This window comes from Neolamprologus brichardi, chromosome 14, assembly GCF_056152115.1.
Source record: "Neolamprologus brichardi isolate AB-2024 chromosome 14, ASM5615211v1, whole genome shotgun sequence".
In the NCBI taxonomy this organism is placed as follows: Eukaryota; Metazoa; Chordata; class Actinopteri; order Cichliformes; family Cichlidae; genus Neolamprologus; species Neolamprologus brichardi.
This window is the reverse complement of record NC_142117.1, coordinates 15,189,426-15,204,519: the sequence shown is the minus strand read 5'-3', so window position 1 is coordinate 15,204,519 and position 15,094 is coordinate 15,189,426. Positions and strand designations below refer to the sequence as shown.

General features: G+C 42.1%; 1 protein-coding gene across 2 annotated transcripts; it reads left to right on the top strand.

Moving 5' to 3' along the window:
• The first annotated feature begins 6,267 nt into the window (after positions 1–6,267).
• Positions 6,268–15,094, top strand: ccnl1a (cyclin L1a). 2 transcript variants are annotated; one of them, XM_006799858.3, is made up of 10 exons: positions 6,268–6,596; positions 6,826–6,900; positions 7,328–7,437; positions 9,312–9,432; positions 9,619–9,683; positions 11,910–12,009; positions 12,128–12,232; positions 13,612–13,862; positions 13,980–14,078; positions 14,209–15,094. In XM_006799858.3, the coding sequence occupies exons 1-10, from the start codon at positions 6,357–6,359 to the stop codon at positions 14,681–14,683; spliced, it is 1,641 nt and encodes a 546-aa protein (XP_006799921.1). In that variant the 5' UTR covers positions 6,268–6,356; the 3' UTR covers positions 14,684–15,094. The 2 variants fall into 2 exon arrangements, with proteins under 2 accessions (XP_006799921.1, XP_006799922.1); XM_006799859.3 differs by lacking the exon at positions 6,268–6,596 and adding an exon at positions 7,860–8,035 and having other exon boundaries at positions 6,879–6,900.

Sequence of the window (15,094 nt, the reverse complement as noted above, 5' to 3'; positions counted from 1 at the left end):
ATTAATCTCACAGGAACGTTTTAATTAGAAAAAGAGGAAATTCAAGTTTCCAGCTAACACTTGCAAGCTTGATTAGCAGCTGCTAACTAACATAGGAACAATATGCTGGTGTTCACTCGCTATAACCAGAGTGAGGACAGTTACCCAGCAGCCCATTATTTGCCAAATTATTGCATTAAAAACACCACAAACACCATCAGGAGTACAAGTTCAGTGACGTGAATTTGCTCATGTGACATCTAGCAGATAGCTAATTGTTACACTGTTAGCTGTCTCAGTGTGGCCGTGCCCCTAATAATGCAAACTTTAAGCATTAATATCCTTTAAATGTGTGAATGATTAAAAGAAATCAGAGCCATTGAATGGAAGACTTGCGCCATCTCCATTCACTTCAATGGACCTTTTTTTTTTACAGGAAGGGCAGAGTCTTACAATAGCTATGAGAGTTAGCAACATATGCTAGCCATGCTACAGAGATGTAGCAGCACAGAAGTTTAAAATGCATTTTTAAAGTTAAGAAGTTAAAAAACAACTTTGTATGTTATCAGCACACATTTAAATATCCAGGAACTATTTGAGGGCTACATGACCTGACACAACTCTGACTTACTCAGGGGCTCTGATAGAAATAAAGGGGGTTTTCTATGTAGACCAAACCTATTCTTGTGTCAGTATATATGATATATTAGGCTTCTGAGTGGCCATCATTTCTAATTAAAGCTACATAACTACCTGCTGCTCTTGACAGCACATCAGATTGTTTTTTTGTTTTTTTTGCATTTTGATGCAGACAGAGATTTAAAAATAGTGCTCATGTGGATGTGAAATGTCAGTTTGAAAAAACACCTGTGCACCTGTGGGTGTAGCCTGAGATGTTTTTGGAGTCGCTGGTTTTTGGGCCGTATTCACTGCCGCTTGAGGCTAGCTAATCACGACAAACAATATGATTAGAAATCTGTTTAGTATATGACAGAAAACTACTAGGTGATTTACAATAAATTAAGGGTCATTTTCTCAAGTGTATGGAGGTTTGGTTACCAAACCCCGTGAGCCCATTTCACGGTGTACATTTTCATTTGCCAAAACAGAAAAAATAACGTTGGATTTAATAACGTCAAATAAAGGCTGGTAGTACACAGTACACGCTGCCTCTGTAATAGTGATTTCCTGTGGCGTTGAATAAAATAGAGTCATCATTATCGTTATTACTTGCACTGTGGTTTTCCTGCTTTGCAGAGACAAAATGTCCACCATGAAAGGCATCTGTTCCAAACATGTGCTGCTCAAATTCTGACTTTTTTTGACCTTTGTTTTATCTCTGTTATGCATCTTACCTTCATGACCGGCATATCTGCTGACTATATGAGGAGCTAACCCCTTTTTTTAGAGATGTTAAAATGCTCTCCCCACCCCTCGTCTGTACCTGCCACACTCACGCTGTCTGCTGTGACTGCACACAGTTTCTCTCTTTCTTTCACCCTCAACACAAACACCCATCTCTCTCGCTCTCCCTGTACCTCTGACATACACACACACGCACATAAATCTGCCTCCATGTCAATACTCTTTTAATCGCTTCGGCCTTCTTTTGGTATTCAACCCTTGTGACCCTGATGCTCAAAAGCAATTCTTTCTTCACTTTATTTTTGATCCAGTCAGCTCTCTCTCTTCTAGTCCCCTCTGTTCTCATACTGGGGACTATTTCTTTGCTCTTGCCCTTGCTTTGTAGCCCTTGACCTGGTGTCCTTCCTGGTGTGTGTGTTTGAAAACGACCCACGGGGCATGTGTGTGTGAAAAAAAGATGGTCTGAGTAGATACAACTGAAGTCCTTCTTGTCACATCACTGATATGACTCCTTGAAACTCCTAGATCTCGATGCAGGCCCACAGCAGAAAGTTGGCACAAACGACGCTCTTAAACTCTCAGATTTGTCCATACACACAAACATTTGTACATACACTCACTTATGTCTCACACACACACACACTGGGAGTGTGATCTCCTCAAGGTAATTATCATAGCAGGGCAGGCATGCACACGTGTCTCTGGGGAATCTGTGCAAGTTCCTCGTAAACACACACACGCTCCAGGGAGTGGCGTGTGTGTATAACTAAGCCCTTGTTCGTCACTGGGCGTCCCTGAACGCCTTTGTCCTACGTCGATATGGTCGTTTCGGAATTCGGATGCCCCGTGAGCCCTCCCACACCACATAATTAGTGTCACCAAGGCAACCAGAGAAAGAATGCTTGTATTCTTGTCGTGGTGGCAACTGCGTAAGCGCTGGGGGCCGGAGGTGCTAGTTGTAGGTGTTGGGGGTGGGAGGGTGAGCGACCTCAGTCTGTCACTTCATGTGGTGTGCGACATGGGTAAATATTTATGACTGTCCCGTGGATGCTTCACAGACCCGCAGACAGGTTGTGATACCGTGGATGGATCAAACTTTAACCCTGGGCGATAATTTCCTTGTCAGTTCAGCTAACGTTTGCATTTTCCTCTGAGTTGAACATGTAACCTGTTACCTGGTATAGGTGCCCTTTGTGAAAATGTAATTACGCCCTAAACCTACTGACTGGTTGCGCCACCCTTGGCAGCAAGAACTGCCGTCAGGCGTTTGTGATAATGGACAATGAGTCTTTTATGAGGCTGTGGAGCAATTTTGGCCCACTCTTCTTTGCAGTATCCATGGTTCCATTAATTATGGCAAGCAACAAAGCAGCTTCAGACATCACACTACCACCACCATGTTTGCCTGTCTGTCATGTATGTCATGAAATGCTGTGTTAGTTCTACGTCAGATGTAACAGGACTCAAACCATCCAAAAAGTTTAGCTTTTGTCTCGTCAGTCCACAGAATATTTTCCCAAAAGTCTTGGGGATCATCTAGATGTTTTTTGACAAAGATTTTTTCTATGGGTGTTGTTTTTGCCCAGTGTCTTTCTTATTCTCGTTAGCTGGGTATCGGGATCTTCACCCTTGGTCACCGCCTGGCACACATTGCACCTGACCCCTATGGTGCCCCCTGCGGGTAGTGGGCCTACAGGAATGTGAGTCCATGTCCCTTCTTTGGGCTATAACCAGCACGGCCCCCGTGACCTCAGGCACCCTCCCCAAGCCTGGCTCCTTGTCATTTGTGAGCTGTGGTGAGGCCAGCTGCTGCTGAACTTCATCGGTAACAAGCGGATGAGCAGTCCGGTTGCAGCCTTCATTTCTACCTGGTCGTGTTTCTACAGTAGAATAACTGTTGCCATCACTTTGAAGTGTATTTGTGCTGAATTTCATCTTTGTTTTGTGTTGTTGGCTTTGTGTTCATACCCAAATGCTAAGAGAAAGATGTGTCCTCATTAGGATAGGGATTTGTGTTGGTGTTTGGGATTGTAGCCTCAGGTGTTTGATTGTTAAGTAATAGTTTTGATACAGTGTGTTTCAGGTCATTTTAGAGAGTAAGATGAAAGTATTGTAATGAGTGGTATAATGAATGATTTTCTCCTTGGAGCAATTAAGTAATGTACTGCATTACTTCTAATAAAAGTGTTATGTCTAAGGTGTGTAATACATCACCTTTTTGAGTAATGACTCAACACTGATCACAACATACAATTAATTTGCATAAATGTAATGTGGTGCTTAGTAATGGTGGTAACTCTCGGAGCGGAGCTAGTGAGAACCCAATAAGAATCGCTAAGAGAACTGATAAGGAATTGAATCAATAAGTAAAATGTATCATAGAATCCAAATGGCTAAGTTCTTATCAATTCCCATCCCTAGCCAATATTCCTTAACATCAAAAGGAGCCAGTTCAGGTGGTTCGGGCATCTGACAGGGGTACCTCCTGGGAGCCTTCTGGGTGAGGTGTTCCCAGCATGTCCCATCAGAAGAATGCCCCGGAGCAGACCCAGCACAACTGAAGAGATTATATCTCTTGGCTGGCCTGGGAATGCCTTGGTGTTCCCCTGGATAACCCTGAGGTGGGTAGGGAGAGGAAGGTCTGGGCTTCTCTGCTTAGGCTGTTGCTCCCACCACCTGGCCTGAATAAGCAGAAGAAAACTGATGGATGGATGGATCTTTTTTATTGTCATTCATGAACTCTGACTTTAACCAGTGCGCCCCAGGGCAGCTGTGGCTACAATGTAGCTTGCCATCACCAGTGTGTGAATGTGTGCGTGAATGGGTGAATGACTGAATGTAGTGTAAGCACTTTGGGGTCCTTAGGGACTAAGTAAAGTGCTATACAAATGCAGGCCATTTACCATTTAACTGTAACAAGTGAGGCCTACGGGTCTTTAGATATTGCTCTGGGTTCTTTTGTGGCCTCCTGGATGAGTCGATGCCCTTTTGGAATAATTTTGGTAGGGTGGCCACTCCTGGGAAGGTCCGCCACTGTTCCAGTCTTTCTCCATTTTTGGATAAGGCTTAGAAATAGCTATGTAACCCTTTTCATACTGATAGATGTCAATGATTTTGTGTTTCAGCTGTTCTTGAACTTGTTTAGATCATGGCACGATGCATTTCTCTTTTAGCCTGCTTCACATTGTCAGACAGGTTAAGTGATTTCTTGATTCAACAGGTCTGGCAGTTATCAGGCCTGGGTGTGGCTCAGGAAATTTAACTCAGTTTTCTAAAAAAAAAAAAAAAAAACTTGTTTAATTACAGTTAATCCATGATGATTTAACAAGGGGGGGCAGGGAGCTTTTCACAGAGGGCAAGGTAGGTTTTAACGGCTTTCCCCCCCAGCTTACTAAAACAAATCATCGATTAAGAACTGCACTTTATATTTACTCCATTTATATTTGACTAATTTGACTAACGTTTGGTAGATTAGACAAGTAGTAGTTTTATTTCCATCAAATGCTCACATTAAACAGTCTGGCAGCCTGGACAAGACGGCACCACGATGATTACAACCTCAAAAACTAACAGTACAAACTAAAAACAGCTACTACACACTTCAAGCAAGTGAACACAATGTTTTGCTCATTTGGAATGAAAGATCAATAAAACTCCTACAGGAATAAAAAATTTAAAAAAAGCTACATTGAAACTCTCTGTGTTATATACTGGCAGAGAACCACAGGTAAACAGGTTGTGAGTAAAGATGAAACATTTTATGACATTTACTCTGGTCATCAGTTAACTGTAGTGCCTGTGGGTTTGTTGAAGGAGAAAGGGGACAAGATGAGCAAGATGAGCATGCAAGTCCTCACAGAACAAACTGAATGACCCGAGGAGCCACAGAGCTTATCTTGTAGCAACTGGTGGGTCTCTACTTTCCTCTGCTGACTGTTTTTGGTAACTACAAGGCTTCCGGCAATAAAATCCTGTGAGCTGAGCTCTCACTGAACAAAGTGTTCCCTGCATTAAATACTGTGTTGTTGCCTTTGACATGATCAAAGTCCTTCTGGAAGTAAGTGCCACTTCACAGCAATCTTGGTAACACTTCTGGTCAATTTTTTGAGGATTTATTTTGAAATTGTATCTTACTTTAATGGATATAAAACCTGCATACAGAATCGCGAAGTCAAAACTGCTCTCCAGGCATGTCTTAAAATTAAGTTTAACAGTTATCACAATTCATTCTACATATTCTTTTTAGTTTTTTGAAGATGAAATATAACAACACCCGTAGTCTGTGACTAGTCCATACAAACAGTTACTTATTTATTGAACGAAATATTTAAACTGGTCTTTTAAAAATACATTTCGCTAATATTTTCTTCCTTTATTTTAAATTGGCGGATGGATATGTTCTAGCGGTAATAGTGACAAGTCCGGACTTTCCCGTAAATCACATCACAGAAACCGTTGGTGGCGACCAGTGGCGATGTGTTCTCTTCTGCTGCCTTTGGGTGACGTCGGAAATTTAGCAGGCATTACCGGCAATGACGTTTAATGAGTAATACATAGAAAACTGTCACTAGTAGTGCTACAGTGAATGTTAATGTAGTGCCAGTAATAAAACTGATTTGATTCATGCGTCAAGTACATTTTGTTTTCGGGATTAAATTGTTTATGGTGCTTATCTGAAGTATTTTGACACAGGATTTTAAAGGTGAAATCGAAGCAAAGAGTTGACTGTAGCTTAAAACGGAAAGCAATGAAACATTATATACCAGGTGAAATGTTTTGCTTATTATTAAAATATTTGTAACTTATATTTAGAATGTTTAAATACATTCAAGTTACGTACTTGTAAAATTTAACGAGTCAGCGTTGCGAGACTATTTACCACCGCGGATGTACACAGCGTTTCCATCTGAACAGCATGTTGACGTCACGCACTTCGCCAGTCACCCTGCTCCGCTGTTACCGTGTGGAGGCTGTGTTCGCTGTAGCTGCTAACCGTTGTTTTTCAGGTGAAGATGGCCGCAGGTCCTCTCTCTGTATCTTCCAATGCCTCCACTAACAATGATGGGATTCTCATTGGCGACAAATTTTACTCAGAAGTGTACCTTACAATCGACAACTCGCTTGTACCGGAGGAAAGGCTCTCAACGACGCCGTCGATGTTCGACGGCCTCGACCTGAACACAGAGGCCGACCTTCGTATTCTTGGCTGTGAGCTGATTCAGTCAGCGGGTATTCTCCTCCGGTTGCCACAGGTAAGCGCTCTTGACTGCAGTACATTAGTGTTGGGTGTTTGATAATAATAGGCGAAAGTTGATGTGGCTTGTAGTTTCTGCGGCCTAGTTGTCAGCAGTGTGCTAAATGTTAGCTCTTGACGTTGGCGTGGTGGAATTAAAATGGCGGCGATCCATTGTGCAAGGTTAGGCCAGTTTACACAAGACGATGTACAATTATTATGCTCTTTTTTTCGCCCCCGTTCGACAGGTCGCAATGGCAACAGCTCAAGTACTTTTCCATCGTTTTTTCTACTCCAAGTCCTTCGTCAAGCACAGTTTCGAGGTAAGTGTGTTAAGAGTTTCCGGAGTGTTGCCGGGCCGCTGGTCGGCCGGTATTGTTAGCATAGCATTGCATAACGTTGTACCTACGTTAGTGGCAGCCATATTGTCGAGTCTAACTCCACCAGTTAAACAACTCAACGATGAAGTGAGATCTCCTATGAGTGTGAAACTGAGCACAGACTCGAAGTACACAATAGCACTGCATTAAAACACTTCCACTATTGTAGTGTCAGCATTGGTTTCAGTACGTCATTACGTTTGTAGAGTGGATTGATAGGTATGTAAAGAGTACACATCACCCCCCCCAAAACAAAACAGGATAGGGTTTATATTGTTGCCTCTTTTTTTGTCTCGTGTTTGTGTTCTGATCACTTGAGCTCAGTTTCCTGTAGTAAACATTCCTGTTTGCTTATCATTTTATTTTCCAGATTGTTGCCATGGCTTGCATCAACTTGGCCTCCAAGATAGAAGAAGCACCACGGCGAATACGAGATGTCATTAATGTTTTCCATCACCTGAAGCAGCTCAGAGGAAAAAAGTAAGCACTCCAAATGAATCCAATGTTCTCCTCTTGAAAATAATTATTTAACATGTAAAAAATGTTGCATTGTAATGTTTTTGTTTTCTTATTTTTGTATTATGTAATGTTTGATGCCGATCTGTGTTTTTGCTGTGAAAGTGCCCTTTTGTTTATCCATGTACTCTAAACCATTTTAAAACTTTTCAGTTTCCGCTTCACTGGTAGTTTTGCAGTGTAATTGTCTACATTTAACATCAGTTTGACATTGCACTGAAATTAATGCCTCAAACAACTGGCTTCAAAAATTCAAGTCTATTATTTGTAAGACACAGTCACAGACAAAGCAGCTGTACCTGTGTCTTCATACAAATCTGTTGATGTCAATATTACAGATTTTGGCATTAACTTGACTTCTTTTTTCCCTTGCAACCAACTAACAGCGACCAGCTACATTTACCAAAGCCTGGGTGATGTGGAATGGTACGTAAGATGAAGCTGTCGGCATGAACCATGATGCGAGGGGGGTCTCCCTCCTCCCCCAGGCCCACCCCACCCCCTCCTGCGGGAGACTCCCGTGGTCTGAGCCACCGCGGGGCACTGGGATCGGGGATGACAGGTTGGCCGAAGGTCCTTGGCCCCCGGGGCGCCTTGAGGACTCCTGTGGTTCAGTCTTAAGCTTTGGGTATCTGTCCGTCATTCTGCGGACCCTTGGGTAATGTAGTTTTCTTCTCTGACTGCTCCTCACCATGCATTTTAATTGTGCTTAAAGAGCAACACCCCATCCACCACCAGCTGCAACCATGGCTTTTAAAGAAGTATCATCTCGTATGTTAGAATTAGAATGATTAGTTGGTTACTGTGAGTCTGTCGGTTTTTGTTGAGTGAGGGTCAGTGCATGTTCTTTAGCTTCAACAGTTTGCCATTATATGCTGTTAATTTGATTTTGCATTTAAGTGTAGCTGTGAGGTGTATATAAAAGAGGTGTAATGTTAGGTTGGGATTTGTGCTTGTTGTATTGTCTTTAGTCCTCAGAGGTTATTTTTGTTTTCGCTTTTTTCCATGCATGTGGTTTGTAGTGTAACATTCACATTAGAATATATTTGAGACATTAGAATGGCAGACTCTTTAAATTGAAGTTTACTGGTTTGTTAGGGGTCATGCTATATAATGAATGACTCTCACAAATCATTGTGGTTTAATTCCATTCCAGATTTTAATTCATCTTGTGGGCACGATGACAGGCAACTTGAGCAGACGTTGGTGTATCAGCTTTGTTCGTTCGTGGGTTTTTTTGTTTTTTGTGGATTTTTTTTCCCCACGAGTTTGTCTTCATCAGTGGAATGTTTTGGGGGTCAGTACAGTATGTAAAGGGTAACTTGACCCAAAAAAATCCCTGCTCTGAATGTTTTCCTTCCAAGTCTGGATTGCCTGCATCCAGACAGTGGTTTTGGTCAATTAATTTGCAGTATACTGACACACAGTATAAGAATATAGATGAGAATGAGTTGTGATGGAGTACAGTAATGGCGGCTTTCCATTTTTATTTTAAATTGGCGTTAAGCTTGAGGTTCAAAACGTCTGTCGTGAAATCGTAATGTTAGCACAAAGTTGATATTTCTGTTAAGGCTGTGGCACAGGGTGTGTTTTTTGGGTTGAGGGCTGTCTTTGAATCTCACAAGCTTTCACTGGAACCACAGGAGTCCACAAACCCCAGCAAACTGTCAGGCATGCAAACAGTTAACTGTTGCTTTGAGTTGGTTGAAATGGGAAAAACGAAGGGGCGCAGGAATTCAGAAGGGCACTGTCTTTTTTCTTTTTTAAATTTTGTTTTGTTTTTTTCTTTTAAATGCAAGAGGGAAACAATATTTTATTTTGATTCCTTTGCAAACTAGGACTCCAAGTCCATTGATACTTGATCAGAACTACATAAATACCAAAAATCAAGTCATCAAAGCGGAAAGGCGGGTCTTGAAGGAGCTTGGATTTTGTGTGCATGTCAAGCACCCTCACAAGGTGAGTTTCTTTTCTTTCTTTTTTTTTTCTTGGTAATAACATTTTAAATGTAATAAGCAGCTAATGCAGCTGTACAGGAGACAGGGTTAAAATATTATTCTTACTTAACAGAACAGGTTTGATCTTGGAGACGCTCCTGGGGCTATTGAGCAGGGTATTTTTTTTAACTTCAGTGTATGATTACAGATCGTTGTCCTGTATCTTCAAGTCCTGGAATGCGAGAAGAACCAGACATTGGTGCAGACAGCCTGGTAAGTTAATTAATAGTTTTTCACAGACAACCCCCCCACAGCAGCAACCTGTGTCATGTCTGCAAGAAGTTCTTCCAGACCTGGGCTAAAGATGAAGTTGAACGAGTTTCAAATGGTTGAATTTCTGAAGAGCACTTGATTTGTCTGCCAGGAACTTGGGACTGACCCATATGTGGACCACTTGTCAGATAAGTAATATTCAAGTGCCTACCAATTTACAGGCACGCATTTGAAAAACATTCAACAGCCATTTTGCCCAGGTCTGACGACGACATTTCCTCACTCCATTTGAACCCTTCCACTTTTTTTTTTCTTCTTTTCCCTGATGGAGCAATTTGTGTTATTACAAATTTACTACTTGTCTCACTCTCTTATCAGCCCTTACATGGCTTACTGTAAAGTCTTTAAAAAAAAAAAATTTGCGGTGCCCAGGGGCCTTGGTTTAACTTTGTCCTTTCTCTCTACTCTTTGATTAAAGGGTAGTCCATGCTGGTAAGTCACATAAAGAACCTCTGAACTCTGCCTCCTCCAACCACATGACCTCAGGAAGCTCCCCCCATTGGCTGGCTGCCCCTCTCCAGACAGCCAGTCCCAATGCCGAGATTCACTGAAGGGGGCGGGCGGGACTTTACCCAACAGCCAGCATCGTCTTGTTTTCTCTTGGGTGTCCAAAAGGATTTGTATTTTTTGGTCTTGCTATAAAGGTTTTCATCTGTAATAACTATTTTTGCCAAGTAGCTACAGATAGATGTATATTCTAACTTTTTTCGTTTACTTGCATTTATCAGTGAAGTAAACTTAGCCAGAACAGACTTTTTTTTTAACTAGTTTACCTGCCTTTTTTTTTTAATTTTTTTTAATTTACAGTAGGTATTGTGTCTTGTCCCCAACTGACGTGGTGTCCAGACATGTGTCTGTCTTACAGGCTGATCGAGTTCTCAGGTTTTGCCTCCATGGACCTGTCTCACCCACGCAGCACTCAGAATCCAACATCCATGTGTTATCTATAGCAGAGTTGGCATGCTAGTTTTGTTCTAGGCAGTTTGGACTGAAGACACTTTATCTGAATGGCAGGTTTTCAGCATTTGCAGCAAACTTTAACTGGAGCCGTCCAAAATTTTATGTATGGTTGGAAATTGGTATTGACAAGGTAATCCCAGTGCCACTGCAATGCAGAGGAAGTTTGACTGTGTTAGATGTAGGTTTTTTTTTTTTCTTTCCCCTAATGGTGGGTTTCTTGTGTGAGCTTTCTTTTTTAGTGTTTGGGTACTTTAAGGAGTCTCACCGCCATGTTTCTGTTATCACACTTCTGTTTTTGTCTTTGTCACATCTATTTCTTAAGGACATAGATGTGACACTACCCAGTAACTTGCCTGATTCACAACCTGGCCATCCTGCCATTCCTAATACTCTCCCAGTGTCTAATCTCATTTATTCATTGTCCTAGACAACCCTCTGACACATAATCTTTTTTTAGCTAATCATCACCTGATGTCTTCTAGAGAAGACCTCTAATGAGTCTTACTAGAAGGAAGTTTCACTCAAGTGGACTTTGTGGTCATTTCAGTTTGAATTATACAGTTTTTACCTAAAGTGGTAAATGTTCTGTGGCTGAACCTTGAATAAATGTTAAAATCAGTTTTTACTTTGAGCATATCAGCATACCACTGACTCCAAGAACCACCAGTTGCATGCTACATGACATGCTGTGCTACCCAGTTCCCCTCAGATTTGTGGCAGCTGCATCTTAGATAAATATTCTACATCTGCGAGCCTGCATGCTCCCCACCTTGTATGGCATGTGCCCTTGTCTTAATCCTCATTAGAGCGTAACCTTGTTACCCTCTGGGTACAATTAGATGAGGTGGAGTTGGCAGGTTATCAGTAGATAATTTTTTTTATCACCATCTGTGTCTTCATGCTTTATTTGTGATGTGGTGCGCTCTCATGGATGCCCCAGAGAGAAATGGACAAAGTTAAACCTGAGTTTATATCTCACTTGAGCACCGTGTCAAATCCAACAGTCCAGGGGTCCAGTTAACAGTGCTTGTTCAAAGAAAATTTAAAAAGTTAAATCCCTGGTTAGGAGCTTGTACTGTAGAGAAATGTTGCATATTATTAACCTGCAGTACTGGGTTATAGTCAATGGGTGTAATATTGAAAGATGGATTTAAGGTTTTGTGTGGAGAAGATGCTATGTTTTTGTTCGTTCTTTTGTCTCCATAGGAACTACATGAACGATAGCCTGAGGACAGATGTGTTTGTGAGGTTTCAAGCTGAGACGATTGCCTGCGCTTGCATATACCTTGCTGCCCGAGCACTGCAGGTGAGAGGAAATAGTGCAAATCTGAAACTTTTTTCCTGTTGATAGTCCCACATTGGCACATCAAAATGTCTTTGTCTAATAAAAGCAATTTAGATAAATAGCTGCCTTTCTTTTTCAGATACCGCTGCCAACCAGACCCCATTGGTTCCTGCTGTTTGGAGCCACGGAAGAAGAGATCAAAGATATCTGCATCACCACCCTGAAACTTTACACCAGGAAGAAGGTAAATATGAGTGCAGTGCTTTCCTATGCTTTGCATTAACTATAATCCATCCACAATGAGTGTGTTTTGTGACTATTGCTAAATAGATTGCGCTCAAGTCTTGAATGATAAAACATGTCTAGAACACACTGAAGCATGGGCCGTCTTTAGTCGATTTTAAAAAGCACTGGGTCAAGTCTTGGTTGGGTCATGTTGGGTCAATGGATCAACTATTGTGATTGGCCTGTTCCAATTCCTCAGTGCTTTTTACGGCTACTTTCCCCCCCTAGTTTTTAAATTTATTAGTGAGAGAATAACAATCGTGATTCCAGTATAAGGAATATTAATCATCGAGATCAGGACTCTCAAATGTGAACACATTTCTGGAGGGAGATTTCTGAAACTATCAGGATTCATGTGAGGGAATGTACAAACAAGTGGAAAAATAGAGGGATCCATCAGCCGCGTAATGTAGATTACATCATAGGCTCTAGAAAGATTCCCTGCAAGAGTCTGAGTCAGGCCTTACACGAGCTATAAGTAAAAATTAAAAAGTGCTGCTGTATTTAAAGTTTTCTGTTTTTATCAGGCAGTCGCTGAACTGTCCCTTTAAGTACTCAGATACACACAGCCTAGTGCTTAACATTAAAGGACCTTGCTCGACATGCTCCTGATTCTTCATTAAATGCTGGTAGTCCAGAAGCAGGACAACATCAGTTACCTGAATGACTCACATAGCACTGTAATGTAGTAACATAATTATTGATAAACCATCAATATTTATATCAGTTATATTAGGCTGCGCACATTCCTTCTGGGCATTTAAAATGTGATTATAGCAGAAATCAGCCAAGCATTTTGATGTGAATGGAGACTAAAGCAGACAACTTACCCATTAGACTTGAGCTGGGACATGAAGCAAGCAGAGGCTTCACTGTAACTGAGAGCTTTTCTGTGTTCAGACAGTGTAGAGTCTAAAAATTCAGATAAAAACCCAAATTGTACAGCTCAGCTGGCTGATCCAGCAGCTGTGGATGGGAGAGGGATGATTGCTGGGAGGCAAAACTTTATTTGTCAGTTTATTTTCCATTTGTTCAAAACTGAGCTTGAGATTCTCAAATTATTTTCTGATTAAAAAAAAAAAATTACATGCAGTTAAAAAATGTTTTCACTTTAGGTAGGCCTTAGAAAATTGAAAAAACCACGAGTAGTAGAGTTAGTTCTAAGGCTGATGTCATTTTTCTGCAATCTTGTCAACATATTGTGACAGATTACATCGATCCAAGGTTAAAATAAACTAGCATACACTCCTGCACTGTATGGCTCAGGGGAAGGTGCCTGAATGAAAGTAAGAGCTCTTGGCAGACTTGGCGTAAACTTTTTTTTTTTTCTTCCCTTAGCCTAACTATGAGCAGCTGGAGAAAGAGGTGGAGCGAAGGAAAGTGTTCTTGGCAGAGGCTAGGATAAAGGCTAAGGGTCTGAATCCTGATGGTACTCCTGCACTGTCCACGCTGGGTGGCTTCTCACCTGCTTCCAAACCGTCCTCCCCTGTGGTCAAGGTGGAAGAGAAGTCCCCGAACCCCCAGACTGTCAAACCAGTTAAAAAGGAACCGGACAACCGTACCCAGGTCAACAAGAGTCCACATAATGGGTACGAAATGCATTTTAAGTCAATATTTTGCCGTCATTTGTAACAAGGTAATAGTTGTGATCTGTTACTTGCCTGATAGTCTGTTTTTAAGTTCAAGTTCAAAATGTTTGTCTGCAGGTTAAGGAAGGAGGTAAAGATTGGGAGGAACAGTAGGAGTGGAAGTCGTTCTCGTTCGAGAACGCGTTCGCGGTCAAGATCACGCTCCTTTCGCAGACAGTAAGCTCTACAGTTTTGTGTTTTAACGTGTGTGAATGTGTAGCTCTTACCTTCCTTGTGTTTAAAAAGATCTGATTTTCATAGTCTGGCTGTTTCTCATGTCGATTTTTCCCACCTGTTGTTTTCGCAGTTACAACAGCAGACGCAGCCACTCAGGGACCTACAGTTCTCGTTCACATTCTCGCTCTCACAGCCGTAGCCCATCACCACAGCGGCATCCGCCCTCACCACTCCTCCCCCACCTTAAATCCAAGTCCAGTCACCACAGTAATAGCGACTCCAAGCCCAGCGGTCGTCACAGCAACAGCGGAGGTGGAGGCTCCGGTCATAAAAGGAAGCGCTCGCGCTCTCGGTCGCGGTCCCGCAGTCCAGTCAAAGTAGAAAGGGACCGTGACAGAGAGAGGGAACGCGAGAGAGACAGAGACCGCAGCTCCTTCGACCTGTCGTCAAAGAAACACAAACATGACCGAGGAAGTGGCCATCGAGACCGGAGGGACAGGGAGCGGTCCCGATCCTACGACAGGGACAGAGAGAGGGAGCGTAGCCACAAGAGCAAACACCACAGCAGTAGTGGGCACTCGGGACACAGCCGCCACCGTCGCTGAGACCCAAACCGACCCACTCTGGCTCTGGGGCTGATGGTCACATGAGTACTTTGAGTATATGCAAATCAAATTAGATGCGCCCTCTGAACATTGACTGGCAGATTGATGCTTAAATTAAATATTTGTGCAGAAGGTAAAACAGAAGTTAACCAAACATCCACGTAACAGAAGAGATTTTTGTACCTTGCTTTATTAAAGACCAAAAATTTTCAAAAACCTTGTCGAAGCTGCCGTGACTGAAAACACGTTTAATTGGATTTGCCATTTTGTATACCAGCTGGTGTCCTTCCTCTGAATTTGCTGGGTTTCTCATACACACCTGGCGTCAGACCATCAGCGTATACAAGTTGATTTTAATTTTTCTAATTTTGTTGAAGTCACAAAACATCTGCCAGCATTATCAGTGGAAAC

Bases quoted from the DNA above. Each gene is read 5' to 3' on its own strand.
- ccnl1a (XM_006799858.3), top strand. From the start codon at position 6,357: ATGGCCGCAGGTCCTCTCTCTGTATCTTCCAATGCCTCCACTAACAAT. The intron at 6,597-6,825 runs GTAAGCGCTCTT...CCCGTTCGACAG, and splicing joins TTCTCCTCCGGTTGCCACAG to GTCGCAATGGCAACAGCTCA. The intron at 14,079-14,208 runs GTAAGCTCTACA...TTGTTTTCGCAG, and splicing joins TCACGCTCCTTTCGCAGACA to TTACAACAGCAGACGCAGCC.